The 21,180-nt window shown below is 35.4% G+C and overlaps 1 protein-coding gene across 4 annotated transcripts in view; it reads left to right on the forward strand.

The window, feature by feature from the left end:
• The window catches only part of TTC29 (tetratricopeptide repeat domain 29), a 290,318-nt gene that overhangs the window by 155,645 nt on the left and 113,493 nt on the right, over positions 1 to 21,180 (forward strand). For all 4 annotated transcript variants that reach the window (XM_065061915.1, XM_021284035.2, XM_065061916.1 and 1 more), the window contains exons 2-4: positions 1,282 to 1,378; positions 5,087 to 5,170; positions 20,266 to 20,489. In XM_065061915.1, the coding sequence (XP_064917987.1) occupies positions 1,287 to 1,378; positions 5,087 to 5,170; positions 20,266 to 20,489 (400 nt within the window). In that variant the 5' untranslated portion in view covers positions 1,282 to 1,286. The remainder of the gene's footprint in view (positions 1 to 1,281; positions 1,379 to 5,086; positions 5,171 to 20,265; positions 20,490 to 21,180) is intronic.

The following is a 21,180-nucleotide window of genomic DNA, read 5'->3' on the forward strand; positions in this document are numbered from 1 at the left end:
GGAGATTTTCCTTTCTAAATTGCTGCTGGATGTAAACCTGTCATTCTCTCTAAAAAGTATATTTCATAGTGATGAATTACCCATATGCTTTCATTCTATTGATTTTTTTTTTTGGTGACACTTGTGTAAAATGTTCCTGTGTCTGATTGTAGATCAGTTTATTTATAAATAATATTTTTTTTCTGTAACAAATGTTATCGTTAGTACTAAGACCTAAAAGAAACATCATATCCTGTCATCTTTTTAACCTAAAATTGTCTTTGTTATTCCAGTCTAAGTAACACAATTTTAAAAATTGCTTTACACTAACTGTAGCAAAATTTTTCATAAATTAAATGGCTTTTGATCCCAGGAAGACTAATATGTAAAACATATGCTGCTCTGATGCTGATCATTCAGTATCAAGATGATTCATATCTAGCATTTAGTAAAAGGAAATATATTTTGCAGGGAATAAATGTAGCAAATAGTTAAATTATTCCCTCCTTCCTATTATATTCTGTTTTCCCATCCCTATTAAAAGTTTGTGCCTTGAGGCCTACCAGCAGGGCATGCAATACCTACATTAAACCAAATTTAAAAGTAAGGGTGCTCCTGCTGCTAACGTCCTCAGATCACAGACATGCAAAATGAAGGAACTGGCAGCTGAAACTTTAATGGTGGGAAGTGTAGACTGAATACTTGGGGAAAAAACACAGTAGCTCTATGTGACAAAAAAGTCCTATTAGCATTTATGTACTTCAAAATGACGAGCTAGACGACTCTACATAACTGTGGGGCTTTCAGCTTTTGCTTTAAGTAAAACCTTGTGTTGTAAGTGTAGTATTACTTACATTTTTTTATTCAAAGGATTGTTACTGTTACAATTATGTATTATTTTGAATGTTAATACAGTGCCTGTTGTTGCATTGCATACTACATGTTCCATCATTCATGCTCTTATGTATTAAAATATTATTAATGCTTGGACCGAGATAGCTTGAGGAAGCACAGGGAATCGCATGCAAGAAAGGCTGCTGAATCAGGTGTCCCTGTGCAAATCAAGAGCACTCCCATGAAAGAGAGAAAACCATTGAAAGTAAGATCATGACCATTCCTATGCATTATATCCTAGTGAAGCAGTTCTGAGGCCTGACACAATTTGTGTGGAACTGGAGTCCAGTTCTACACGTAAGGCAATGGAAATAAGAGCTGACTGGGAAGCAGCACAAGAAGGATGAGAAACTGCATCACTGGGAAGACACTGTTTGAAGTCATGTTGGTTTTGTTTGTTTGTTTTAGTTAAAATGAATGTGTTGCCTCAAGCGATCCTACAAAGCCCACTGGAGCATCCCAGGTTCCTAGAGCAGACTGCTTGCCCCTCATCAGACTTTGCAAGGTATGTACCTCTTTTGCTTCAGAGTATCATTTCACTGTGAATAGCTTCGATCAGCTATGGCAAGGTGACAAATTATGTTTGGTTTTTTTTGCAATATTTAAAACTGCAAAAATCAGAGGCAAGGAAAAAATCTCTCTTAGGAAAGTTTCATAATTAAGAAGGGAAAAAATAAAAAAGGAAATGTGTTCTGTTTAGGGTAGATACTTCATCGTCATTTTTCAAAACCCTTTCAAGAGCTGTAGGAAGTTACTTCCAAATAGCAAATATTGTCTTGCATTGATACAAATGTAGGTCACTGAAAATGTGCTTATTTGGATGAAGAGACAAATTTTTTTAAATTCAGTTTATTGTGTCTTATAATGAATAAAACTGATTTGAAAAACATTATCCTATACTGAATAACTGAGAGAGTTAGCAACAGTGCCATACTTGCAAGCCATCTTCTTTCTGCAGATGCCTGCATGGCTTTCCATTCCGTTGTACTCATTCCTTCTCTCAGTTACTTGTATCCATACATTTTTGGCTTCCTCACCGAATACTGGTCTCCCAGTTATCACTCTGCCCCAGTATGCTCTTTTACCTGAAATTGCCTGCATTTCAGAAAGAATTGTGGCTGTTTCTCAGAGTTGCACAGCTGCATGTCCATGTGTAGAAGCAGTAAGGATCTAGAAACATGGTATCCTTGGGCCTAGACTTTCTGAGGGATCTCCTACTGGTAGGTGTTCTCTCACATGTTGATAGAATAAAGACGTGCAGTGATGTCTTGCAATTTATTTATTTATTTTTTAATCGTTTATGGCTGGAGCAGTGCTTTGCAGCCATCCTTTTATCCAGTAACAACATTGCTGGAGAACTCACCCCAGAGATAGGAGGCTCATTTCGTTCCTTTGCTTGGGGAGTTCCGCATTCTAGAAGATCATTCTGCAGCAGTCCTATAGAAGTTGTGCCTATTGGCAGAAAATAAATGTGTGATTCTGTAATGGTCTAGACTACGCTGTACATGCATAGTGACTGGAGCAAGAAAAGCTCTGCCACTTTCTTCAATAGGAAGTTTTGAGCAACTTGTGTCTGAGTTAAGAGAATAGGCACTGGGGATAGAAAGTTGTGTGAGAATCACCTTGGTCCTTCATATTTTCTGCGACTTTGTACTGTTCTTTGATTAAAAAGCCCAGTGTATTTATCAGTAAGTCTATTTCTAGGAAAAAAAAAAAAAATAAAGAGTATCTATTTTTTTTTTTCTGTGTAGACTGGTAACAGAAATAATTATATGTGTAAAATGTTAACGATGGGATAGGTGTCCCTTGGGTTAAAATACATTTCTTTTTGATAAGTGATAAATTTTAAATTAAATAGGAGTCAATTTACAGGTGAATTCCACTCTTTTATAAACTGTTTATGAAATACAGTGAGTCATCATGGAAAAACTGGAGAAATAAGGTTAAAACAGTTTCGAAAAAGCAAGTGGCAACTTCTGGAAGAAACAATGCCTGTTAGCCTGTGCCATCCGCACCTCATTTCACTATTAAGAAACACTGTCCATGCTGAGTCACGATCTCAGTTATTCCCATTAATTACTTTTATTGTTTTTAATTCTCATTGCATACAACAAGGCATTTTAGATAATTATTATTGGGGTGACGGAGTTTTCTACTATGTATTTTTTCCTATCTACCTGTCTTTTCTGGCTATTACTGCATTAACATCATTAATACTAACAGCCAGGATGAGAGACGTATTTATTATTTTCAGTAACTTAAATTCTTTATGATGAATGACCATGTTTATAGTTACATCAGTCCAACACAGGGTATTGCAGAACTTACATAAACAGTAATTGGTGTGCAAGTTGTTGCTTTTGTTTTTTTTTTGTTTCCAGTCAGAGCTCAGAAATTTATATCTTGTCTATAAGGTAGGTGAAATTTTAAACTGTATATAATTCTGTGGGCTTTTCCCCTGATTTTTTTTTTTAATTATTTTTTATTAAAACATCTTTAAGAAGATAGTGAGAAAGCATCAGGCTTTCCTTTGTTCCAGCTTGAGATGATTTTTAACTGCAGTGTAGATTAAATTGCAGAAAGCTGACAGTGATGCCTAGGAATTCACTTGTAGCTATTTCAGTTTGGGGGTTTGGACTCCCCCCCTCTCCCCTCATCTGGTGTGTTCTCTAGATGCTACTGATGTGCTAAGAGCTCATTTTCGTACTCTTAAAACACAAAGGTCAGCCACGGAGTCATTTTGTGTTGACTATTGAATAGTTCATATTTAATTACCCAGAGATACTACTTTTCAATTTTTCTATTACCTCATGTAAACCTATTGTATCTCAAAATATGCTTTACATCAGTTTAAAATATACGATAATTACCTTATCTTCAGTATCATAATGACATTATGTATCTTCCTAAATTGTAACTATTTTCATATGAAAATTTTTATATTGATTCACTTTTGGTATTGATTGTAACTGAATTTTTATGACAATATCCATTAGCCATACATTTTTCAGGGATTGTGTTACGTGCAGCTTGAAGACAGAAGCCTCTGTTGGTGCAGCTCAATAGTAGTAAATTCTGGAACAAATTTAAGTGCCCTATTTGTGCCGGAAGTTTTCACTATTACATTGTTTTAAATACAGACATGTCAAAATATCTCTGCATTGCTTAGCTATTCTGTTTTCATTTAAATGAACCTCATGAAGCGTCTTCAGCATTCTCAGAGCAATAAGAAGCATGACGCTTATATTAGCGAACATTATGAAAAGAATTTACTCTCATCCCTTTAATGAAAGACAGCAGCATAATACAGACAAAGAGGAAAGTAATAGATTTATGTGGAACACTAATGTTGAATTTCTTTTATCTTTGAGTGATTAACCAGACAATCTTTATCCTCTTTTAAAGGAGAATAAAAATAAATTCACGTTACTTTTAAAAAGATAATATTCTCTACTGTGGCAGTATCAGAATCAATATAAATACACTTTATGGCCAGTAAGTGCATATAATCCTTTGAAATTCAAGGCATCTCTTGTGCATCAGAATGGAGATGCGAAGAGATGATGTCTCAAGTGAAAACTGAAATGATGTACAGTTCATATCTTAACATTAGATCCATGCACCCTGAAATTTTAGGAACATTGCTGTTTATTTTAATGCCCTTTGGATTACCCTCTTAGTGGACTGTCTTTTGCAGTATGCTGCTCAAACTGTGAAAAGCTGAGCGCAGTCTTAAAAGTCTGCATTGCATAAAGGAAAACATTTTGAGTTGGGTTTAGGATTTTTTTGTCAATTTTCTTTATATTAATTTTGAAAAAGTTAAATACAAAATAGATTGGACCACTCCAGTCCATACTGATTATGCAAAAATGTAAGGGTTCTGGTTTAAAAAACAGTTGAAGTATGGATAGCTTAATGAATTATTATTGATTTAGCTAATACGTAATTTTTTCTAGATTAGGCATAAATATCAGATAACCAGCTCCTTGAAAGCTAATACTGACTTTGTTTTCTTTCAGAAAGAAAGGCTTGAATAGCTACAGACCAAAAAATTTAAAAGATATTTGTATATGTTTATAGAATGTCTGATATATTACTTTGTCAATATTTCAGTATTTAGCTCTGCTTGGCAATACTAATATATTATACATGCTGCAGAAGTCTATGTTAGCACCTCACAGTTTTCCTTTTAATTTTTTTCATTTAAATTTAGGATTCATTTGATCAAAGACAAAGATGGCATAGATGATTATTTGGCGAAGAATATCAAAGGGTTGTCAAAACAAGAAGCTGCCGCGTAAGTTGGCTTTTTTGAGGCATTTTAACATCCATAAGTTTATTGTTTCCTTTGTTTCTAGTCATCATAATCATTTAAATTTAAAGTTCCCTAGGCCCTACCCTTTTTAGTGAAACTTGGCATTTAAAAATTGAAGTTGATATTAAATAATGATGGTTCATTCCTCCTGATCTTAAATATATCAAAGCATTTAGCTTCCTGGTTTTACTAATTTCTGTATTTACCAAAGTATTATATCACATTTGTAACATGATCATTAAGACTGTGTCAGTAATTATATGTGAAATTGTGCTACTTTTAATTTTTTTCCGAGCCGCTGTGAAACATGTCCTCTGGGGTGGAACCTTCGTATACCGACATACATGTTCTTGTAATTTTGAATTATTATTTAGCCAAACCCGAGTGCTGACTTCTGCTGTGAGGCATTTAATACACCATTAGTTATTTAAAAACCCAGTGAATGAAAGAAATCTAGATAACTTTTGATTTCTTGCAGCTGAAGTATTTACATTTAGAAGTTACAAGAGACTATGACTGACTTATTCTTCTGGAGTCTTTTAACAGATCCAAGGTTCAGCACCATCAAAATTAATGAAAGAATTCTAACAAATCTAATTGCTGGTTGCTTAAGTGAAATGATTTATTTATTTCAATATTTAAATAATAAAAAGACGCATATACAAGGGCTCTAGGCACCTGGACAATTAATATTGCAGGATCACCCTCGCTGTATAAAAACATTCCATCAACCAGACAGGAATTTGACTAGCTAGTTTCTTGCAAAACATGTTTCTTTTCTCCTTCCTAGCCTAAGAATGTACCTGTGAACATTCCCTAAAAACTTTCAAATGAAAATCTAGAAAATTACCACATTTGAGTTGAGGGGTAATAACCTTAGCAGTGTCCTGCGTCCATACCGTATAATAATCAGCCAGAAGTCACACTTTCTTTTAATGTGATACATATCCAATTTGACTTTGTTTATATAACGGTAACATAGTAAAGCTAGTAAGTGTTCTGACTGTCACAAAAAAAGATTGTAATGTATCTGGTCTGATGATCTAATAGAGCAATGTGTTTAAAGCACACTCCTGCCCCACTTTTATTTGAATTAGATTAAAAAATGGACTAAAGACTAGTTCAGTGATGGGATTGGGCAGGACCTTCTCACCAAGAGAAACAAAGGAACAAATTGAACTTTGGAAAGCAGTGAGAAAATCCGCAATGAATTGAGAATTTTATCATCTGTTCTGCAATACATACACAAAGTGGGGCGTTTCCTTAGTGTTTTGTAATATGCGGTTCTTCACAGTTATCAAAGCTTCTTAGAAGATTAAACTGAAATATCAAATGTATTCTGTTTTATTTCTATGCAGATTTTTAAGTACATCTTTTAAAAGATTACATTCATGTTCTGTGTATTTCATTATTTTCAGAATTCTAGTTTTTGATAGTAGCTCAGCAGTTACAAAAACTTTGTAGTATGTAATTAAGTAATACTGTTCTATAAACCTGATACAATCATGTGAGAGCAAATGAATGATAACAAACTAGCAGCTACAGTGTAATTACATTAGTACTAGGCTAATCTAGTTATAAAAACCAAAATGTATCAACTGTAATTTAAAACCAATTTATTAAGTAGGGCAATGCCATATCTGTAAATGATCTTACTGAAATCAATGTTATGCTTTGTGTGCCTCAGCAGACAACAGATGTTTTTACTAAAAAAAAGTGTGAGAAATAGCTTATGATATGCTGTGTAGTTTTTAAAATAATGTTTCCATTCCAAAAGTAGACTATCACACTTCTTCATAAAGGGACAGGATACCTTCCTTTTGCCACCTAAATACCTGCACTTTCGTTAAGATACTTAAAATATTTGCCTAAATAGAAATTGTCGTAATTTTAAATAATGTATGATGAAGGTTTTTTCGTTTGGGACTGTTTTGGTGTTTGTTTCATTTTCTCCAGAGAAATTATCGCTGAGAATGTTTTAAAATCAGAACAGAAATACACCGATGTTAGGCAGTGTAATAGCATTATAGACTTTGGTCAACAAAATAGTTTAGCAAGACTTTTGTCAGAAATTGACTCGTTCGAACTAAACAAATTCATCCACATTCATTTATGCTTATGCTGACAGCATTTATGCACATGGAGGTCAGCGGTACTCTGTTTAGATACATGTTCATTAGTATAAGAATGTACTGATAAACAGATTCTCAAACTCGGTGTCATGAGTCCTGCATCCTCTGTGCTGGCAGTTACTAGGGTGTGTGGATGGAAGAAGTCTGAGAATTTTGGAAGTGGAAAAATCAGCTGGTGTGCTACTAGTAATATACTTACAAATATGAGTTTATTTACTGTCCTTTTCAAAGGACAATATTTTCAAGCTATTTGGTGCTCATATGGAGGTTAATTTAATAATAAATAATTATTATTTAATAAAAACTTAATAATAATTAACCTCTATTTAATATGGAGGTTAATTTAATAAGTATGTCATTATTTTGTCAAGACAAATTCTTGTAGCCACATTCCTGCTAAATATTAAACACTCTTAATATTTTTTGGTGCATATTAGGCAGAAAACAAATTTATTACCTTCTAAATAAAGGGATCTATGGGTAGTATTGCATTTATGGAAACAAGCAACATTATTTGAAGCCATTTTGTAAAACAATATCCTGCACAATATTCTTTAAAATTAAGATAAGCTAGTTTCTTCATAGTTGGGAAAAAAGCTTGCAGTTGTTCTTCTATCATACAGTACTGGACTCTGTTCCAAATGAAAAGAATTATTTTAAGTGTACTTATGTGATAATCTATTTTTTTTCTGTGGAAAAATATAGAGATGCTTTTAGGGTTTTTTTAATTTGTAATAATTTTTTGTTGGATGATGTGATAGAAAATGAAGAAAAAACAATGCTTAAGAAAGATAGTACTTTAATTATATTAAATCAGGCTATTACTTTGTTTTCATTGATTTTTGTTCTGTTGATGTGTTTCACCACAAATGAATATGGTGCAAGAAGATGGAAATGGAGAAAAGTAAAGGTTACCATTAATGCAGTATGTGGCTGCTTTCTTGCCATAGAATTAGGCATTTGTCAGCTTATGAGGAGGTTGGCTGACTTCACTTGCCTTCAGTGTGCTGTCCCTGATGCTTTCTGTTCTTTGTTTTGACTCACCAAATCACTGATGGCTCAAAATTGGGTTGCAGTAAAAATTTAAAATTGTCCTTATGACTGACCTAAGAGTCAAAAGGTTCAGGATGAATGGTGAAGTAAGGCATTTTCCATCAAAGATTTATTCCAGGGTTGATTCTTCAAATGAGATTGGAGCCTAGAATGGCCCAGAATTTGATGTCGTTCCTGTTTCCTGGTCTTTTTGTCAGGACTAGAAAGATCAAGCAATAGTTCTCTCCTCTTCATACAAATGGAAATCATCCAAACAATCATCAAAAAAGAGTTAAAGACTAGAAAGAGAGACTTCGAAATCTTTTTGATGGGAAGAACAGCTGTGTTTAGTAGTGACAAAAATATTACATTCGTGATTTCACTAGATATATTTCAGTGAATCAGAAGATGAAGTTCTAAGTTCTCACTCAAGATTCATTGGTAGTTAGATGACATCTGAATTATTATATAGATCTGGTACTGGCTGACCTAGATATGCAGAAATTTGGTGTTTTCTGTCTTGTGAGTGGTGGATTGGCAGTTATACCTTGATAAATTTGTCAGTGAAGACATATTCTGATATGACTCTTTGAAGCAGGAGACAAGATTATCTTATATGCATTGGATCAGATGTTTTTGAGATATAGTGGGTTGTTCTGCTTAGAATTCACCAGAAGGCCGGTCCACTTCAGGATAATCTGGAACACAAAAAGGCAAAGGCTTTCAGTCTCTGGTGGACTGTGATCTCCCAGAGCAATTGCCAGCTATTTTAGCTAATACTGGGAAGATCAATCATTAAGCTACTTTGCAGATTGTATACTGAAAACTGGAATATAACTTGTTTTGCACTAGGAGTGATGACTGGTGAATATAGTAGCATTCATTTGCTTCCATAAACCTTTGTCCTTCCGTGCAATAAGAGCAAAGAAGTTTTTACATACCCTCTTTCCCTGAAAATAAGACCTACCCCGAAAATAGGCCCTAGCAGGACTTTTCAGGTTTTTTGAGGATGCTCAAAATGTAAGCCCTACTCAAAAAATTAGCCCTAGTTACAGTTCATTAAAAAGTCAATTTAAATAGTGTCCAGGCAGCTATAACTGTGAAAAAGTAACACGTTTTGGAGCAAAAATTAATATAAGACCCTGTCTTATTTTCAGGGAAACAGGCTAAGTTTAATTCATAGAACTAGGTGAATCACCCGATATGATCAATGAAAATAATTAAAAATACATAATTTGATTGAGTGACAACTTTTAGGATTTAGACAACTGCTTTAGAATAAGGTAAATTACACTTTTGAATTTCTCTTCGTTGCCGATATAGAGCACTTAGTGTGACCAGGTTAGATGTAGACACATATATTTGCAGCTGAGTTCCACACTGGAGAACTATTGAATTTTGAAAGCTTTAAAAAGGATGAGGTGCAAGTTTTGGAGCATTGCATTCACTGATTCCTGAGGCAGCATTTTTGCAAGAAGTTGTCAAGCCTAGAACAAAAGTGACCTGGCATCCATTTTAAATCTGGTACTGCCATCTTATAAAAGATCATTTTTCCATTCTTCAGTGAGAGAATAAAAAGGGACAAATTATTAACTGACCCCCCTCTCACCCGCTTCTTCCCCAGGTTTCTGCTATTTGGGGTGTCAATATCTACTAGGTAGAATTATGGAAAAAATATGTCAGAAAATTAATGAGGGATTAAGTGTTAGTGCTCAAGGTAACTGCAGAAATAAGAGATTTCTCTTCTAAATCCTTCCTTGTTCTACCACTTGGTCTCCGAATATTCAACTCCACCTGTCTTCCAACACTAAAGAGGATCCAGATGTCACCTGATTAGAGGCCAGGATGATCTGGAGGGTCCACTGAGGAAGAGGAATGGCGTTGGTGGGCTGATGGAAAGGAGAAGGCCTAGCTTGAAGGGTGATTTATTCTTTATTCTCATCACAGCCATGACAGACTAGTAAGATCTAGCGTTAGACTTGGCTTCTGATCTTGTCCTCTGCTTATAAGTTATTTAATTCATTAGAGTTTTGGCACTTAGGTATAGATTTGTTTGGTTTTCTATTTTTCCTTATTCTAGTCTTTCGCATTAATAGACCAGTTCTTTAAGGAAGCTAAATACAAATAGATGACTGGGGTTTTGATGAATCCAGACTTTTGAGTAGCTGTCACCTCTACCAAATAGATTAGTAAGGTGACTTCATAGGTGACCTATTAAATCTTTTGCTCAACAAATAGATTTGGACCTTTTTCCATTGAAAGCTTATCATATTGCCATTTTGTCTTTTTGCAACCTGAAGTCTTTACTGGGACTTTCCAATTTGAACGTGCATAATTTAGACTTGCGAATTTTGTGTTGTGAAGTGGATTGAGCCATTGTGTGAGGCTTCCGAGGCAGAGGGGAGGAGCACTGCCAAGAATAAGGGTTAGGAAGAATATCTTGTTGGCATGATGTTGTGGCACGGAAGGAGGAGGGGTAACTGCTCTTAATAGAAAGCTTGCAAAAGGCAATTTCAGACACAGACAGATAATGCATAGGTGCAGATTTTGTTTTTTCCTTGTATTTCAGTCCTCAATTGCACTGTCGTTGGTTCTAGTGATGCACTGATTTCAGCTGCTTCCATATCTTCTTTCTTTATCACTATGAAGACAGAAGAAGAGAGAAGAGCTCAAGGCAGGTAAAGAAAGACATAACAGCAAAAGGGAAAGGATGTAAACTGTGCTTTCCCTTTCATAATCAGGTCGTAAAATCACAAGAGTGGTTTGGGTTGGAGGGGGTCTTCAAAGCTCATCTAGTCCAACCCCCCTGCCATGAGCAGGGACATCTTCAACTAGATCAGGTTGCTCAGACCCTCATCCAGCCTGGCCTGGAATGTCTCCAGGGATGGGGCATCTACCATCTCTCTGGACAACTTGTTCCAGTGTTTCACCACCTTCATAGTAAAAAAAAAAAAAAAAAATTCTTCTTTATATCTAGTCTAAATCTACCCTATTTTATTTGAAACCCATTAGCCTTTGTCCTGTTGCTATAGACCCTCCTAAAAAGTCTGTCCCCGTCTTTCTTATAGGCCCCCTTTAAGTATTGAAAGGCCACAAGAAGTTCTCCTCAGAGCCTTCTCCAGGCTGAACAACCCCATCTCTCTCAGCCTTTCCTTACAGGAGAGGTGTTTCTTCCCTCTGATCGCTTTTGGGGCCTCCTCTGGACCTACTCCAACAGCTCTTATCTTTCCTGTACTGAGGGCTCCAGAGCTGGATGCAGTATTCCAGGTGGGGTCTCACCAGAGTAGAGGGGCAGAGTCACCTCACTTGACATGCTTGTCACACTTTTGATGCAGCCCAGGATGCTGTTGGCTTTCTGGGCTGCAAGTGCACATTGCAAGTTCATGTCCAACTTTTCATCTACCAGTACCCCCAAGTCCTTCTCTGCAGGGCTGTTCTCCATCCCTTCATCCCCTAGTTTGTAATGATAACAGGGTTTGCCCTAACCTGTGTGCAGGACCTTACACTTGGCCTAGTTGAACCTCGTGAGGTTCACATGGGCCCACTTCTCATGCTTGTTCAGATCCCTCTGAATGGCATCCCATCCCTCAGGCGTGTCAACGGCACCACTCAGCTTGGTGTCTGCAAATATGCTGAGGGTGCATTTGATCCCCTTGTCCGTGTCAATGACAAAGATATTAAACAGTACTGGTTCCAGTATGGACCCCTGAGGGACATGGCTTGTCACTGGTCTCCATGCAGACATTGAGCCATTGACCACTACTCTCTGTATGTGACCATCCAGCCACTTCCACTGACCAGTCCATACATTGAATCCATATCTCTCCAATTTAGAGAGAAGGATGTTGTGGTGGACCATATGAGAGGACTTACAGCAGTCCAGTCTTTCCTTGTCCACTGATGTAGTCACAACATCAAGTGATGGAGTTCCAGCAAGATTTGCTTTTTTTGCTCATCTCAGTTTTTGGATGTGACCCGTGAACACTCTCTGTCACATTACTCTGGTTGAAAACTGATGGCATATTGTGTCAACTCGTTTCCATTTTATAATGATATTTCTTCACTTTTAAATTAAAAACTATGGAAAAGAGTAAATCGAACCAAAGAAATGTCCCCTTTCATAGTAAAATAAATTTTAAATTAAGGCACTCTATCCCAAACTCCCTGCTGATGTGTTGCTTGTGGAAAGGGAGATGGCACAAGTTACTTATTGAGCTAGAAGATAAATTTTAAATTTATTTCACAATATTATTTAAATATGTATTTTTTTCTGTCTGAATAATTCCTAACAGTCTTGCTTGCCTTGACCAGGATTCAATGTTTATTAATCAACTTTCCAAAAGAGATTTCAGTACTTAGAGGCACACATTCTTTTTGGTCAAATGAATGATCTCTGTGAATTTCGAGTCTGATAAACATATTATTTAGTGTAATTAGGCAGCGATCTAAAGAACAGAACTGTGTGGGAAGTGAATGGTTTGCATTTCCTAAAGAAACTTCTCTGTGCATTTGCGTAATGTGAAAGGTTTTTCTTGAAAAGGTTAAAAAAAGTTCTAATCAACTTCTGTACATTATGTAGAACTTCATTTTCTAAACTCTGCAAAAGAAAGTTTCATATTTAATGGGAAATCATGAATTATTCCATTTATTATCTACTTCCTCCTTTCAAAGACATGATCTGGATAAAAGGCGGGGTGAATAATTTCAAAAAATACAATACATTTTTAATGGGAAGGTGCAAACTACAGATTCTCATGACTATTAGCAAGTATAGAGGAAACAGAATTTTACTTGCAAAAACTCATCAAACTCTTGCCAAGATAAAATACATGACATACTTTAATAAAGAAGAACACAGTGAGCTGAAGTTTTTCTTTTTTTATGTAACTTGTTGTTTTTACTAAGTTTGTTCGTACGGTTTTCTAGTGCTTTCATTTCTCAATAGCTGAACAATATTCAGTACTGAAGATAATGGACAAGCAATACACAACTGACTTCTGTTTTTAAAACACTCTGTTGAGTTGAAGCATCTCTAACATACAAAAAGAGTCTGAAATAAAGAAATACAGTCTAATTTGCCACGGTACAATTATGACTTCCTAATAATTCTCAGTGAATCCTTCTGAATTGTGTAAAATCCTTTCTTTTCCTCTTAATATCTGTGTGGTTTGTTTGTCCTTGGACTACTGAGTAAATTCCGTTGAGGACTTGAATAGGATATCATAAACAAAAGCAAAAATACTGTGGGAATTGTTCATAGCAATAGTATAATAAATGCATAGCCTTGTATAGCGTTTTATGTTAATTCAGGGCATCATCTTAAGAAGATATAGAAAGTAAATAATTATTATAATCTTTTTCTAAGAATAATTTTGCACACTCTGAAAGAAACCTGCAGAGAAATCTAATTACCTCTCCGGTATCATGCAAGTCGAATGCAAAGGGTTTCAAACTCACAAGTTCTCGCTCTTAGTCCATTAGGTCAGCTTTGAAATAAAAGGGGAAAGTTGAGAAATACTTCATTTTGATAAATAATAGTCCATAAAATATGGTTGAAATTCCTTTTGTTAATTAACATAATTGATTTAGAAAGCAGAAAGATTAATGAAGAGAATGGGTTTTTTTTCTGATTATTCTTGAAATAATAGGTAAAGATTAGAGGTGTGTGTGCCCTTGTATGAGGTATATTTTTGTAAGGGTAGCACTTTTATCTTTTTTTAGTGCTTTCTTTGCATTTATGTTTGGGGACAGAATGTTCCGAAAGTTCATTGCTAAATTTATATTTCCATTTTCTGTGTTAATGAGGTTTCTTAATTATTACAGTACTTACATTCATTTTAAAATACTTCATCTGTGTCATCCTTTGATGTTTATAATTGATTAATTTTTCATTTTATGTAGTGTTAAAGTGGCAGCGTAGCTTTGAACAAAAGGAAGTGAGTTCGATATATATGTTCTTTACAGGATTCTACTGACAGGTTATGCATCCACCTTTGATTGCATGATTTAGGTTAAAGTGTGGTTTGACAGCATCTGGAGTCTGTGAGGCAGAAAAATACTGAATTACTTATGCTGAAAGTTATTGTACCTATATATGTGATATAAAGTACTGATATATTTATTTTCCGATATACTTCATTTGAATCTTTCTATTAATAGTTCTGAAATCACAGCTCCATAAACCTTTTCTTATTTAAAAAAAGATCTGAATTGTTACAAAAGTCGATTTTAAGTAGATGTTCTTTCCTCTCATTATATATACAAATAGCCATGCAATATTTTTTATTTACTATTTAGGGAGTTCTTTTTTATAATATTTGAGGCTTTGCTGAATTTTATGCTTTTTGTGTTAGGACATTAGCTATTTCAGCTCTAAAATTTGGAATTAATAAACATGGATCCCACCTCAATATCATTTAGTTCTCGGCTCTAGTAATCAAAAATTCTGATGTGTAAGCTAACTGTCTCTTACTACTTAATTGCATTTACTGTACTTTCATATCTTTCTTTAATGAGATTACTATATTCAACAATTTAACGTATTACTCTCCGTTAAATATTTCATTAAAAGAGAAGTATTTAAACGGACAGTCTTTAAACCAGGATTAAAGAGGTCTGTATCCCAATTCAGTTAAATAGGTTTGTATCGGTAGCAGTATGTGCTGAAAATGTTTTGGGTATCTTGCCCAGCTGAGGTACTTGTCTGAGTCTCTGAGGTCAGTGTGAAAATTCATATACGTGACTCAGTTATGTTTTCAAATAAGCTGTTTACCTCACATGGGTGGATTGCAGCCCAGACACGTGACAAGGTAAATTTCAACAGAGTACGTGGTTTTATACCACTGTAACCTGGATCGCAGCATCACTGAATGCGATAATCAAATCTTAGCTTCCATATCTACCAAGTATTTGCATAAGTCCTTTTTATCTTTTACAATGCGCTGCAGAAGTGTTAAATGTATTTTAGGTGTGGGTCACTAATGGTGTTACCAAACTGTTACGGTTTCTGTCCGCTAAACTATAGCTAAATAATAATTCCTCTTTTGATTCTTAGGCAGAGTAGCCTGAAATGATAAAGCACACTTGGCTTTTTAGTGTGTTGTATAGTATTTGTTTTCACTTAGTGCATGTATTTTTCAAATTTCAGTGAGGAAATTCTCATGTCTCCTGGTTTATGGTGTGTTTGTTTACCTGTAGGTTAAATACAAAGTATCTAAGTATTCACACACTTGAAGTGTTTTTAATTTTCTTGTAGTTTTATAGACAGGAAATGTGGAGAGGGGAATTAATATGTATTTGCCTAAATAAACTGAGGCAAAAATATCTTGCTTATTTTTTTTGCAATTTTGCAATCCATATCGAAGTCATTTACATCACTCACTGACTTGGTAACTGCACAAGGAAATCCCAAGTGGATGAATCTATTTGAATACAGTTTTTAAACATCATAATAATTGGTAATGATTTTGTTGCTTAATCCATACCATTTTGTGCTTTACAAAATGGGATTGCTACAGGACACTTGTAATCAGCTGTTGACATTAACCTGTAGGACTAATTAAATCCTACAAAGTCTAAAGATATGAACGAAAACCACACAAAAAAACCACCACACCAGACAGGAGGCATGGAGAATTAAGCTGATGATAAATAATTCTGTTATGCTATACTAACTATTTTGATTATTTCTAACACCAGTACCTGCCACTTAGCCTCTTAATTTCTTTTTTTTTTGTTTTCTCATTCAGTGTAAAGGTTAGAATGCAAATAGCCTTGGTGCACAGGATTATAAATTAAAGGGAATGTAGAATGGTACTGTCCTGGTCTCCCAGCATTGCTTAAGAGTCTTGTAAAAGTACAATACCATAACATAGTAAAGGCCTTGAGATTGAAACAAGAATGTAATTTCATTAGCCTCACTGAAGATGGGTATTGATGATTTTTGCACTGGTAGAAGCAGATTAGGATCAGGTTTCTGAGATTTCTCTGCATAACTCTAGATATTTTTAGAATAGCAATGATAATAATAAAAGAAATCCATGTAAGAAAATTATGAAGGTAGCTGTATAATGTAAGAAAAGTAAGATGCCTGTAGCAATACCCAGGTACATTTAAAGGACAGTGTTAACAGTAGCAGTGCTTTTTCAAGCTCACAGATCCACATGCGATAGCTGCTTCCACCTCTGTGATATTATACCACATGAAATCATAATCTATACCTTGGTACCACTAAAATGACAACTTGAACTTTTGGTGGCTATTTATTTGGTGTTGAAAATTCTTCTGACACCCACTGCCCCGCTACAACACACAGCAGCAATTTTTTCAGCAACTCATGCATCACTCAGCAACTACTGCATCACAGTAACTGCTGCGGTGGGACCAATGCAGGGTACCCAACCAGATCCACTCAGTGGGCCTCATTTAACTGTTTTACCCAAGTTGTGTAAACTAACATCTTGCCAACAATCACAGGGTTTTGGTAATGACAGAGATGAGCGTACAGTCAGAGGAACAGTGGAATGTCAGCATCATCTATGTTGGCATTAAGTATTATGGTTTTCATCTGTTGAATTTCATGGATAAAGAAAAAAAATAAAAAGAACAAATGTGCTGCTTTAAATTTAAAACAGATTAATTGGTCTCTTTGTTTTAATCATAAATACATAGCTATGCTCCTGATTTCATTGAAAAATAATTTGTTTTTAAAAACCCATCTGAGATGTTTTCTCCTAGCGCACATGTGATCATTCAAAGGGGAAAGAGGACTTCAGGTTTATATTCATATCACGGATGAATTTTAAAATTAACCACAGCTAACATGCCAAAGCCGCCCGCTCATTCTAATCGGACTGGCGCAATTGCTCGCACGCAATGAGGCCACATGGGCGGGTTTCTGCGGCGGTTCCGCGGGCCGGGTGGCGCAGGCTCCGCGCAGAGCGCTCGGGGCGCGCTGGCCCGTCCTTTGTTCTGCAGCCTCGGCCCCGCAGCACCGGCTGCGCGCTGAGGAACGCGTCCCGGCTGCAGTTTGCCACATTGCCAGTAGATGCCCCCAGAGACCATTAAACCTCTGGAACGGCTCCGCTTCCAGCAGATGAAAGGCCGGTCTTTTTTCATTTTGCTGCTCGGAGTTAACAGGATTGTTCAAAGGAAACCTGCAATCGGCGTGGACGCGATTTAGAAAAACAAACTTCCTTGTTTAATAATATATCGTAATTTATTAGGTAGGAAGGTTCAAAAGGTTTAGTTTATTGATGTAGTAGCAACATACTGTTAACAGTTGAATCAAAATAAATAATGTACATTTAATTAGGTATCAGTTTTTTGTATTGATATTAGGAATAAAGTAATCTTCGGTTATGTTAAAAAATAATACATTCTGTTTAACCTCTCCTTTTACATGCTGCATGTTACAAAAAGCAGTATGAAAATGATTTTGAGGATTGAGGATGTATAGTTTATCTCAAGATACCATGAAAAGTTTACTCCTGTCACCTACACTGCTCCTCTATTCAAAAGCACTGTTTGCTGGGAAAAGGACACAGGCGTTTTCATTTGAAACCACTTTGATAATTGAAACAATTTCAGAATTCGTTGCAGTGGCAAGCTCTCTTAGATGTCTCAAATACCATTCATCCCTGTAATGTCATTCATTTCTAGCCCTATGATATTGTTTATGTGTGTGATCTGTCACTTGTAACTTATATATAGCAAAAACTTAAGGAAACAGAGTATTCTTATTTTGCTCTTTGTGTATTTTCTCTTTTTAAGCATAAATGAGAGAGAACTTCTATCTTTGCCTTTAAAATTTGGATGGTTATACAGTAGATAGCCCCACTGCATGAGTTAAAATCAGTTATCTTTGCCTAAAAAAAAAAAATGTGCGCTGTACTGTATGATTGCTTCAGCATTATTTCAATTTCTTTTTAAAACTGACCTGTTTTCCTGAATGTTTTGTTTTACTATATTGGTTTGCAAATAATGCTGTCTTGTGGAGAAAATGTGCCTTGACTTCAAGTAGAACACATCAATCTACACCAAATAACATGTTACATGGACACAGGTTTTCTCTTAATATAAATATTTGTAGTGTGCTCAGTGAGTGTGCCATGAGTGTTAAAAATGAATTGAATATTTTGTTTAGTCACTGTTAAGACCTTTTATCAGTGTTTTCTTATTTATTTCAAATACATCTAATGACCTAATGCATAAACACATGTACACATATGTAGATCACAGCATGTAAAATAAATATGCATGTGTGTCTGCTATGCAGATTGTTATTCCATTGCTGTATTAATATAATATCTTTACAGTATTTTTAAGCTTTATACTGTTTATCTGATAGATGACAAATATAGCATATTCTGGCAAATTAAAATTTAAATGTTTTAAGATATCTGTCATCTACTTTTCTAAGATAAATGTTGCAAATGTTTTGTGGTACAGAATAGTTCTATCTTTTCCCTTGTCTGTGTGAACGATGTGTGCTTTTTAATCTCAAAACCCACCTATTATATATATTAAACATAAATTCAGTACTGTCTAGTCTAAATTGTATCAGGATTTTGTAATATTTTTGTGTTCAGTTCTGCAGCTGATATGTAAAAAAGTACCTATGAAGGATTACCATGCATCTATGTAGTAATTAATAGATTTTATTTTAAACATATTAAATATTAAATATTGCAGATTATTTACTTATTACATCTCACATTATGGTTTATTTCAGTGACATCTAGCTAAAGAGTTTTTTCACATCACTTCCATCTTATTAGCTTTGTTAAAGAACTACAGTAGCTCTTTTTAGGCTGAAAGTATTAGTCTCATTAGGGCATTGTTTAGCATGATGTCATCTGAATTTATTACATACACCATAGACAGCAGGTTTCAGAATTCCATATTTATTTTAAAGCTGCTGAGAATTTGAAGTTAAAGGGATTTTAATCTAAAAAGATGTTCTCGAAAACAGTTTGGAAACATAACAGAAGATGTGAAATAAAATGAACGCATTTGTTGGGCCCTTGCCATTTTACCGGTACAAAGGTTTGTTTTCTCACACTAGCTACCTACGCCTGCAAACCTTTACATCTGTACTTTAGTGTTGCATGCAGTCCCATTGGACTCATTGTTTTCTTCAGGATAGGACACAATGATTGTTTTGTGCCACATGAAAAAAATATTTTTATTATTTCCATAAATAATGCCTCAAATGATATATTATCTCTTGAGAATATTTGATGACACAACTTTTTGATATGAATATCTTATCAGAGTTTACGAATGAGATAACTTTCATATAAATTCATTGTTGTGTCATTTGATTTTAAAATTAGGGAGAAATTATCAAGCTTTCGCATCAGAAAACCAGTCCCAGCTGAAGTTCTGTGCTAAAGAGAAGTAAAATAATATCTAAAGATTATGTTTCTGGCATAGCATTTGTTTGACATTTTAAACCAAGCCGTTGTCTCCTACAGCAAAACTATTTAACATATACATTGTTTTGACATGTGGAATGTGCCTCATTTTTCCCTGTGCACTATTTTAAAGCAAACTGAAAGTTCATTGTGTTTTCATAAAATAATGTAAATCTGTTTGGTTTTTTTTTTGCCATCAGCCAGCCTTTTTTAACCAATACCAGCTAAAGAATACCAGTATATTTTTTAAATGTTTTCAATACATGTATTGGTATTTATTCCCCATTGCCACATTCACTTCCCCAGGGTATGACATTCATAATTGTATTTTAGCAGAATGCTTTTGGAGCAGGTGAAAAAAAATACCTCTTCCACGCTGGAGAACTGCAGAAGTCTCTTCTTGAAAGCTGCTTTAGCTATCTGTACTGATCTGGTACGGTGGAGAACAGAATACAGGTTTAAAGGCTTAAAAATTCTGTCTTTTTCTTATTCCCAGGCACAGGAATTCATACAAGAAGAACATCTGCATAGACATGCTGCGCCAGGGTTATCACGAGTCCTTCTCGGAGCTCTTTGCTCTGATCCAGAAGTGGAATGCCTTGAGGGAGGCTGCGGGGCCTGGGTCAGCCATATGGCAGCAGAAGTCCCTGGAGGAGCAGCCTGAGAAGCTGGAGCAGCTTCACTACTTCCTGACCAGGGCCGAGGCAGCCGGGCGAGCAGGTACGCGGGGGATTGCGGGGAGCGGAGCAGCGGGAGCCGCAGCCGCCAGTGCCTGGGGGAAGCTTCCAAATTGTTTCATGTATGAATTTGAAGCATTACCGCATCTTAGCACATTTCAGCCTTAGTCAACTAAGCTGTATTTGTGGAATAAATGATTAGGAGCTGCGGATAGCAGGAGAGGTTTTGTGAAGGGGGAAAAAAAAATGAAAAACATATAGACTGCATTATATCATCAGAAAAGCTTTGAGAACATCTCTGTTATTTTCTCATCATTTAATTATTCATTATTTTTCTCTATTGATTTGTGTAGCTGGTTTTGTATTAGAAAAATTTAATAGGTGAAATGCTGTTTCCCAGAGTAATAGTTTTATAAATCTGATTTTATTAAATACCCTGTCTGCTAATTGTGTTTGGATTTGTGACTGACTCATAAAAGATTGTGAACATGTCAGATAAAATACAGCACACAGATGTAACATGCTACCTGTGAATTACTGAATATTAGTGAAGACGTAACTCCAAATTACTGTATTTTCTCTATTGCCTACTATTTACTAAGCTCGTACTTATCATTTAGTTTTACTATAAATAGTAACATAGCTTACTCTGTCTTGCTCCTTTGAAATAGATGTGGAGATGGAGGCAGATAAAGCTTTAAGTGCAATCCTGTTTCATAGCTGAGCTGATTTCA

The sequence above is a fragment of the Columba livia genome, chromosome 4 (genome assembly GCF_036013475.1).
Source record: "Columba livia isolate bColLiv1 breed racing homer chromosome 4, bColLiv1.pat.W.v2, whole genome shotgun sequence".
NCBI classification, from domain to species: Eukaryota; Metazoa; Chordata; class Aves; order Columbiformes; family Columbidae; genus Columba; species Columba livia.